The sequence below is a fragment of the Palaemon carinicauda genome, chromosome 5, assembly GCF_036898095.1.
Source record: "Palaemon carinicauda isolate YSFRI2023 chromosome 5, ASM3689809v2, whole genome shotgun sequence".
Lineage (NCBI taxonomy): Eukaryota > Metazoa > Arthropoda > Malacostraca > Decapoda > Palaemonidae > Palaemon > Palaemon carinicauda.
Genome location: NC_090729.1, coordinates 152999757 through 153010887, shown reverse-complemented (window position 1 = coordinate 153010887; position 11131 = coordinate 152999757). Strand labels below are relative to the sequence as shown.

At 35.1% G+C, this 11131-nt stretch overlaps 1 protein-coding gene across 1 annotated transcript in view; it reads right to left on the bottom strand.

The window, feature by feature from the left end:
• Positions 1-5750: 5750 nt before the first annotated feature.
• The window catches only part of LOC137641546 (uncharacterized), a 325186-nt gene continuing 319805 nt past the window's right edge, over positions 5751-11131 (bottom strand). The window contains 4 exon segments of the mRNA XM_068374210.1: positions 5751-7907; positions 9088-9319; positions 10280-10409; positions 10741-10884. Of these exon segments, the coding sequence (XP_068230311.1) occupies positions 7704-7907; positions 9088-9319; positions 10280-10409; positions 10741-10884 (710 nt within the window). The 3' untranslated portion in view covers positions 5751-7703.

Here is an 11131-nt window from a genome sequence, read left to right as displayed (position 1 = left end):
ATACCGTAGCTGTTTATAACTTCTGAAGAACCTCTTTTGCGTAGTTTTGATCAGATTTCACACACACACACACACACACACACACACACACACACACACACACACACACACATATATATATATATATATATATATATATATATATATATATATATATATATATATATATATATATATATATATGTATATATATATATATATAGTGCTACTATATCTATTAATGCAGAGCAATATCAATATCATGTTTGTACTCTGATACAGTGAATTATCGCAAAGCCGTGTGCGTGTCTGTGAAACGACACGTCAGAGAGACGGTCGTTCATAAACGCTGCTCAAGTTCCAATTTGAAATAATATAATTACACACAATTTGACAAAAATCCATACACAAGGGAAGCAAGTGTAGAAGTAGATACTCGTATTTTCTTCACAGTGCGATACACCATTGCTAAATCTTCCAATTAAGCCCAGTTTATAAATTTAAATCTTAAAACCAATGTCAAAAAATCGATAGCAGTCTGGAAATCAATTCAATGATTTTGACACAACCTTTTCGAAATGTCTAATAAGTCATTAATTTTTAAAGTTTTTGAGCTAGAATGGAATCTAGCTTGATTTGGTAGGTGATCTTCGCATTCTGTAATTAATGGCATTCGGTAACTATGTTGATGCTAAAATGCAATGGATACTTTTGTACAGTTACTTTCACATAAATATCAATATTCCAGAGGAATTCAACAGTATAGTCATCAGCTTATTTTTAGGTAGCACCTACTGTAGACTTAAATGAACTATCAAATGGCCACCCTTCGTTTGTTAGACACTTTAGCTTTTCTTGGTGGCTTTGATCTAAAGTGCTAATAGCTCCATCGCAATTACATCATTTTACCACATCACGTCAAAACTTATATTATAGGATTGATATATTTGAACTAAAACTATGTTACTGTATTGCCACGTATAATGGCAGTTCTTGCTGACAACTCAATAGAAGTCCAATAAAAATTAACTTACCGCTTCCAGTTTCAATAAAGTTTCGTGCGTGCCTTCAATAAAATTCAGAAGTATGCTTGAAAATTCTTCCATTCCTTATATCTTGCTTCCATTGTCAGCAAAAGGCTACCAGTAATTGTTACTTTCAGAGGAAAAATTCAGTATTTACATTATAAATTACCCCACTTTCCCAACATTTCTTATATTTCAGAATTCATAGAAATTACGATAACCAGCTAAACTACGTTTACTTAATAGACTATCCATATTATTTTATAGGTCAATTTGTCTTTCAAATAAAAATAAACACACTTTATTCTGCCATATGCTGATGAAGCACTGATCTGCGTGACACCCAAACTCCACCTATAGGGTAAGTTGTTGCTGATTCAATTATCCTTAACTAATACCAAAACATCTAGAAACTTATCATAAAAATACGGTATTCTTTTAATCTTGGTGTAAGCCTTTTTTCTGTGATAATGTATACTCATCGAAGAAAGTATTACTTGCCTAAATTATTTAAAAGTTCACAAGCACTTACATTAACTGTGTAGTCAATTCCTCTCTTGGTTTTCTGGTAAAGGTGAAACAAACTACAACATTTCATTGGTTTTTATTTAGCATTGTCTACTTATCATTCAGGTCAAATGTAATAAATATACAATAACATTTGATACATTACAACATAGACAAAAGAGAAAAGTTACATAAACACAAACTATACACTATATTTGCGAACCAAAATGTTGTGTATAAGATATACATCTCCTTATACCATTTTAATAAATACCTGTTCATAATGTACAGAACACTTTTGAAGTGAACATATCCTTATCTATATATATATATAAAAAATACAAAATAAAAGGGGAGTAGGCCTGTTATTGAATGTATGACTATTGGCTCTTAAAAGATATCAGACAATCTTGAATTGTTCAAGTTTGCACAATCTGCAACCTGTGGAACTAAATACCACAATATATTTATTCCTTTTTTTCAACTATAAACTATCAAAGGATGAATGAAATTATCATTATATAATTGCTGGAATATCAAAACCAAAATTAGAGTGTTATGAAAAGAAAACCCTGTAAACTGAATTAAAACACAGTTTTAGCAATCAAAAATCACATTAAACCTGCATTCATATCCAAGCAAGGTCACCAACGTGCATAATCTAGGAGGTACTGCGCTGCGTTGTAATTATTTCTTCCGAATATTATTAACGAATACGTGAAATGGAAAAGCAGAGATTCTGCCATTATTTACTCATTGCAAGGGAAAACTGTGAAGATGTATTCAACCGCAAATTGTGTGATGATAATTAGAGAGCAATCTATGATAAAACGTCTGCAAAAGCAGATCATGCTGAATGAGGTTTTGAGTTAAGATAGTTTTTTTTTCTTTATAAAATCTTAAATGAATCCCATCTTGAGTTATAATGCGTTGATTTTGATGGTGAGGTCAACATACCCAAGAATGTGTTATCATTCATTCTTATTAAAGTGGAATTAAATGCATGATATTCCAGATTGATGATTAAAGTTTTTCCCTTTCCATCTAATGCCAATAACAAAAACATCGACCGTTAACCGCGAAGCCACTGCAGAGCCAGGTTGTAAAAGAGAGGTATGGTTGGTAGTCCTACTTGGATAAGAAAGTAGATCGGCCCTTGGGCCCATTCATATCACTAGAGATTGTTTACATCAGAGAGAAAGCAAGAACAGAACTATTGAGCCACTTCTGAGTATATATCAAATCTACGAAATATTCAGCAGAATCTGCCGTTTAGTGACAAGTTGATAAAAGAAAATCTCGTGGGTCAAGAGTACTGTTGCTGCTTGCGAAAAAATACCTAATTTTCCTATAGAGAATTACAATAGTATTTTAAACATTTGTAGCTAAAATAGACTATATAGTAGGAAAAATTCATTTTTCTTCTGCCTGTCTAGCTAGACGACAACTTGACATCACTTACATCATTACTAACGCTATTATTACGGTTAAATTTCTATTATCTTTTCCATTTTTAGTCATCTACAGCCTGATTCCAGTTATGTAATAAATCCTTGAGCATGTCTTAACTCAGTGACAAGAATTCCCACACGAAGATACTGAATGAATAAATGAAACAAAAATAATAGCCTCAGCAAAGGAGGTTCGCCCTTACGAGGACCATAAACAGGTCTAATAATTCATTTCTTAAAATTTGTATTCGGTATCGAATATCAATATGCGAATTATGCTCGAGGTGAATCAGAATTTCAATTAGAAGACTAACTTTCTATTTGGTGACAGCTTTAAAAACACGAATTGTTTTCCAAATGAATTGGTTAATGAAATGGATTGATTTTCAATATGGGAATTAACGTGCAATGAGACCATTACCTTTCGATAGGGGATCTAGCATTTTCAAAAGAAGGAACAAGCTTTTAATAGGGGAACTATCCTTTGATAAAAAAAAACTTAACTTTTAATCGGGAGTTAGTCTATGATATAGCTTTCAATATCAGAAAGTAAACTGTAAAAATTACCAATATAATATTTCCTGTTAAAAACCGAATTATTGTCCCGACTTGGCGGATAATCTCTTACCCGGCTGCATTTTGTTAAAAAAAATTGTTAATTGGCCTTTCTCGCCTCCAGCTACAAGGTTTTGTGAACTCTCATCAGAACTAATGAAACTTTGGCTTCATTTCTTTTGATGTGAAATTGTCCCTTTATCTACAAGGATTAAATCCATTTCAGTTCTCGGAGCTTGTGAAAAAAGGAGGTCCCAATGGCCCCTTTTGAACAACAGGGGTCCCAGTTCTTTCGATCTGAAGATTGCAGTAGTCCCTCTGGCGAATTGGACCGTTCTTCTTCAATAGTTTGTTGTTAAAAAGAATGTTTCCTCCGTTGGCCTCGTTTCTTGGCACAGGCTTGTATGCCAAGCGGTACATGATTTGCTGATTATTTCGGTGATATTTTTTTTTTCTATTTTCAGCGGAGCAACAGCAGCCATATAGAAATAGAGTGTTATAAATATAATCAATTTCCGAAATAGAAGAAATTACAGTTGGTCACGGCTGTAACTGAACACCCTGAACAGCAGCATTAATAAAAGTCATATAACCACACCGACAAAAATATGAAGGAATGTTCTAATTCCAAAAAATAACCTCTTGCGCAATAGGGATGCCAATTTTGTCCTTCTGAAGGCCACAATTCTCTCGTTATGCCACTCTGGTGTGAAGCTTATTCAAAGCTCTGGAGATATCAAAATATTTGTTTAGAAATAAATACCACTGCCGTGGGAATGGAAACTAACAGCAAGTGGGACTTAAAACTATCTTAATTTTTTCTAATCAAAATAACTTTACCTAAATCTAATAGCAGAACTGAATTTTGGAGTAATTGTTTGGAAATTCGGAGTTCCTAAGATGAAAAAAATGTAGAGGCAACTAAATATAATTGGAAATTACCATGATGTTAACCGTACAAGAACGAGTAGAGTTAACTTTGTTTTAGACTCCAGATACAAAGTGGCAGCTTTTACTCAGTGTTTAGAGGAGGTACAACGGATGAGAATTGCATGTGCTGAGGGCTTTGGATACATGACAACCTGTGGCTAAAATAGCTACTACCAATGATAAAAGCAAATTAGCAACCCAGATTTAAATAAGACGGCTGTTCAAAGGGATAATTCATGACCATCTTCACTAGCTTTGGTAGACATATTTTGTCGTATCATTTGTTTGAATGCATTTTCATATCTAATAATAATTCGTGTAAATAATTAAGAATTTCAATGAGAAGTTACATGAATGGATAATGACTGTGCTAAGGCACCGTCAGAAGACTGAGACGAAACAGTTACATTTGAACTGCATCCGACTATCTTTCAGATATCAAGAACATTGAACGACGATTTCAAAGAAATATCATTGCATTGTTAAAATCATATTGTGAACAATTTCCTACTTTGGTCTCCTCGCTCTTAAATATAGACGAAAGACCGCTTTGATTTGGAACACTCTTCTACCTCCAGGACTTAAAAAAGGAATCCATAGATACCACAATTATGTATAAAATAGGAATAAACACCTTAAGCTCATTTTTCTTACGGATTATGGATGGGATGTAAATGACACTGATATCATGTCTTGCTGGTATGTATTCATCATTTTCATTGGCCACATACATGCTTCCTTGGTTGTGCGGAGGGCTTATGAAAGTTCACTAATCTTAGAGCCATAGGATCTATCCTCATTATTCTGTTGCCTTCTATCACACTCACAGAATATCAATAATTCACCGGTAAATCATCAGAAAGGCTCCTTGAGTTCATCGCTAAAATCATTATGCAAGCAGTCTTTTGCCACGCAACAAAAATCTCCTCTTATGACAAAGCCTGCAGGAGACTCATATAGGCAAGGGATGGGAGGCGAGAGATTATTCAGACTTCTAAAGGGGGATCCTATCTCAGCATTCATTAAAAGTCATGACTAAGATACAAAAAAAAAAAAAAAATGAGAGACATCTTTGGTAGATCTTTGGTAAGGCTTTGAATTTAAAGAGATATGTAAAAAACAGGCTATCACAGAGCCATGATAAGGCTGAGTCTCACGAGAGAGTTATCCCAGGGCTTGGAGAGAGAGAGAGCCAAACAGCCTAAGAGACAGGTAGTAAAACAAACTGAGCATACATATATATATATATATATATATATATATATATATATATATATATATATATATATATATATATATATATATATATATATATATTGTTCATGTCTATTTTATAAAGGCATATGTCAATTGTATGAGGAAGAATATTTAAATTGAAGCATTACTGAAACATTACATACATATAAATTTAGCAGGAAATATTAGATAATATTTCATAATATATACAAGCAGCAAAAAGCAGTCTCTCTCTCTCCCTCTCTATCTCTCCAAGGCCCAGTTAAGGAAGGTAGGAGTTTAAAAGGGTTGTAGTTTCCTCTACACTGTGTTTCAGGATCAAAATATAATATGTGATTTCACCACAAAAAATAAATTCGGTTTTCATCATTTTTACTTTCCGCAGACATATCGGATTTGGGATTTAAAGCCTTTTGATTAAGCATCGTAACTATGACTTCCAGCTTTTTTCCAAGTTAAAAATTGCTACCATCTTGTTACTAGATTTTTTTTTTGTACATTCTCAAAATCTCTAATGTTATTTATATATTTACTCACTAAATATTGGGAGATGGATGTGAGGTCAGCCATTATAAAAGTAAAAGAAGGAGGAACCATTACTATTTAAAGCTTTAAGAAGGAGAATCGAGGAGTTCCACTCGCAATCAGCATTTCCTTCTAGGACTAAAGGCTGCTAGTTTCTCAAAGGCTAAAATAAAGCGATGCAAATTCCCCGGAAAATGACCTATTATGAGTTATGGTTTATACGATTCTTCCAAGAAATGCAACTCTTCTTTTAGGCTAGAAAATTATCAACCATCAGCCATTAGGTGTTCTGCTTGTGGGTGGATTCTTACTAGTGTTGTGAGAAAATGTTGTAAGAAAATGGATGGAAAACGTAAGCAAGAGATAAATAGAATTAAATATCAATTTAGGGTAAAACAAATGGAAGACAAACTTTCACAGATGAATACATTAACAATAGAAGGAAGTGGTATTAAAAGAAAGTTCTATGAAAAAAAGGAACGTAGAGTGAAAACATTTGCCAGAGTTGGGAAAAATAAGAAGAAAGAATCCGGATTTGATGAAGGAAGGGTATTTTTTTAGAATCTGTTAAATACAATTTCTTCATCGATTCCCCAAGAGGAAAAACATATGGAAATAGAGTGAAATGTTAATCGGGAAAAACAGACATCTACTGAGGCAAAAGATAAATTCGTAAGAATGGAATGCCAAGGAAAAAATGACAAGGAGCATACACATGATAGATATCACTCAAGATACTGTGTGAATCAGAAAAAAAAGACAGATACGAGATCGCACAGACAAGTTAGAGATCAGACATCCTTACGAAGATGTAAGACACAAGAAAAAACTAATAAAAGGCGGGATCAATCTGCCATGCCTAACATGACCTTAGCTACACCTAATTATCTAGATACAGCGAAGGGCACATCGGGATTCAATTAGATTACAGATAAAGTCTCTCGCTTTCGATCAGACACTTCATAAGAATTATGTGTTTTTTTTTACAATGCCATTCAGATATTGTGGGGATAAATGTATATTTCATTCTTCATAATTACTTGTTTTCTCACTGTTCGGTTATTATACTGTATAATATACATGTATACTGTACATGCATATATATATTTATATATATATATATATATATATATATATATATATATATATATATATATATATATATATATCATACAATACATGTATCTATACGCATACACACTTACATAAACACCACGAACACTAATTCATCAAAAATGTCACATATTAATATTTTCCTCATTATCACTGAATCTGTTGCACCAGGGCCATTTCCCTCTCGCCCTGGGGGGAGCGAAATAGCCGAAAAAAAGATCTCAGGATGAATCAAGAGTTTCCTTCCGCTGTTCACATGTCAGCCAGGGAACCACATCTTAAACTTTTCTATACTCCTCAGGAGGATATTTCTCCTGCAAGTACATATCCCCCGCGGGTTCCTCACGAAGGAGTCCTATTATAGGACCTCAGTTCTCTGGCTTTAGAGAATGGGAGGGAGGAAAGTGCCAGAGTCATCCAAGGAGTTCTCGGCGGAGGTGCCGTCCGGGTGGTTGCCGTTGACACCCAAGTTGGAGGTAGTAACGGTAGTGTTGGTGTTGGTGGTGTTGGAGCTCGTCGTCTCCTGCTTGGCGCCGGCTAAGCCAACAGTGGCGCTGGCGTCGCGATGGCGCTTGCCTTTGTAGACCTGGAAGAAGAGGAAACAAATTTCGCTAATTTTGGAAATATCAAGGAGAGTGCATGAAGAAGGATTGAGAAGGTATGGGCATCTACTGAGGAGGGGGAGGATCATGTGGGGAGGCATACTAAGGAAATCGAAGTTCAAGGAAGTAGGGGAAGAGCAAGGCGATGACGGGACTGTGTAGGGGTGGTCTTGAGAGAGAAGGGAATGAATGAAGTAGAGTCGAAAGATAGAAATAGAGGAAAAGGCTCATTCGAAACGGCGACCCCATACAGAAGAAGTGTCAGTTCTAAATTCATATTAATTTCATGAATATTGTTCGACGAAAAGGATTAGGTTAGATTGGATTTATGGATAAGTCGGGCCTGGGGCTTGCTAGAACATTCAGCGTAAAAGTGAATCTAGGGTAAAACGCTCAGAGTTACGTTACGAGGTAAAAGTTGGAAGAGGTTGGACAGCAAGACGGATGAAAGGGAGCAAGGAAAGGTAAAGTAGAAGGATATAAGGGAAGTGGAGCTAGGAACCTTAAAAGGTTCCCCTAAGCCCTCATCCCTCCCTCCCCATTCATTTACTTACTATGAACTAATAATTAAGCAGGCTTTAAAGAGAAGCAATCACGTAGTATGCCTTCACGTAAAGAGGGAATCATCCCTACCTGCTGAAAGGTAATCTTATTACTAATATCCCCTTCCCCAGTTTCATTTACCTGAAACCCAGGTAATCCACGAGGCACGTTGTTTAGAATTCACGCTATACTGCCTTCATAATCTAGTTTGAACCAAAGAGTATGACCCTTTGCTAGCCAGAGGCTTCATCTGACAACAGCAAACATAATCAATCTGAATTAGCTTTTATAAAATGGTTCTTTCACGATATCATCTTTTCTTTTTATGAATTCATCGCATCTCTAGATGAAAAGTATAGTAAGGATCTGATTTAATTTTCCTCACGCATTTCATCAATTCACATAAGGACATTAGAGAACTTTCTTGAACATCAGAAAAACTTCCCCTGAAGATTTTAAGAAATAATATTAATGATAATAACAATAATAATATTCACACACACCTTATATATATATATATATATATATATATATATATATATATATATATATATATATATATATATACATATATATATATGCGTGTGTGTGTGTGTGTTTTGTTTGTTTTTGTTTACTAACCGTATATAGAGTAAAGTTTTCATCCTCTGTGGAATCCTGAGTGATGGGTCCACCTCGCCTCTGGACGCCAGCATTGGCCCCGTTTGCCACTCCCCCTGCCCTGCGGTCTCCCGTGCTCGTCTGTGGGGATGTGGATGATGTAGAGGAGGAGGAGATGTTGGATGCGAGGGGAGAATGCAGCCATTCATGCTGTAAAGCCTCTTCGGGTGTCATTCTGGTGCTGGGATCCCACCTGTAAGAGGATGAAAGAGTTGGATCACGACCGGAGAGAGGAATACACAAAAATATCAATCGGGCAATTCATTTGTCAATAAATATATGGAATACTTTTCACACCCTCGCCATTACATCGCTGGCATTTTGAAGGTACTATGAAGCTTATAATGATAAGACTAATGTATAAATATACCTATGGATAAGCTAATCATAAAGCCCCTAAGAAAGATTGAGTTTTCTTTAATTATATTCATTATATTTTACAAAACTTCAGTGTTGTTCAACATTCGACAAACGTATATCTATCTATCTATCTATCTATCTATCTATCTATATACATATATATATATATATATATATATATATATATATATATATATATATATATATATATATATATATATCACACATATAAATATATATATATATATATATATATATGTTAAGCATGGTGTAAGCAACATGCTCTGTTAACTGAGCTCTCCGAAAGGCATCAGACACGAAACAGAAATGCACCAAACAAACAAACAAACGGCCACATGTTCGCATTGGATCAAAGGATCAAAGGGCAGGTCAGTGTTTGATCAGTTCAAGCCCTGCTTAAGACAAATGCTCTTCTGAACATCCTTCCTTCATAAACCAAATCATGTCAGTCATATATTTCATAGCAAGAACTACATACTGACATTACAAGTTCAGCTGAAAATTAAAGATCTATATACGCTAAACGGATATCACCACAGAGAAGCAAACTGACCCCAAGCCAAGACCTTACTTGATAAACTAATCTATGTTGCTAAAGACATGTGAAGAGCAACACCAATAATAACTATTTAGGGGAGATTAACCTCCATGAACAAGTCAACATAACCATCAATTAGACTTTCTGTAAAAATATGAATCAATGTAACTGAATTGTAAAAGAAATATGGGTGTCAAGCTCAAAAGGATGATAAAAAAATGGGGGGTTACTCACTCGAGGCAGCGTGCAATGAAATGGACGAAATGCGAGTCTGAACATTTGAGGACGGAAGCCAGGTCACGTGATCCGGGGCGTCTCTTCTTTCCTTTACTGTTTGTCACACACCTAGGGTTGCCCTTGGAATCTGCCGGCAGAAAGATGCTTAAGTAATAATTGAAATGTACATATATTCCATAAAACAACAAAGTTATCCAGTTTAAGTAAATGAAAATAAAATCCATCTAAATAAGGTTTTATTTTCCTATGTGGTAAATGAGTTAGCAGATATTGCTAAGAAAAGATGAGCTCATTCCATGAGCATTAGTTGACAAAAGATAAAAAAAAAAAGTTGACGAGAAGTAAATAAGCATGTCAGCAAAGACTATGTTGAATTTTATTTCACTTGATAAAAGAACTCATTCAGGTAAGGGACCAATGAATTTTCAGAAATAATAGATAAAAATAAAAACACTCACCGAAGAAGAGTCTACGTCTCGAGGCTGCAATGAGGAGATGGTGTGGAGGCAGTGATAGTACCTCCATGATACAGGCAAGTTGTTCAACCTCATTCTCGCCCGGAAATAAGGGGTATCCTGTATACAGCTCAGCCAGGATACATCCTGCAATAAAAATAGAAATATTGAATTCAATATCAACCCGTCTATTAGTTGAGTGACATTTACAAGAATTTGAGTTGAAATCGATATCGGATTTTCTCTCTCTCTCTCTCTCTCTCTCTCTCTCTCTCTCTCTCTCTCTCTCTCTCTCTACCAGAGAGAGAGAGAGAGAGAGAGAGAGAGAGAGAGAGAGAGAGAGAGAGAGAGAGACCAGTGTTCGAAATGATAACTATAATGAGTTATACTTCCC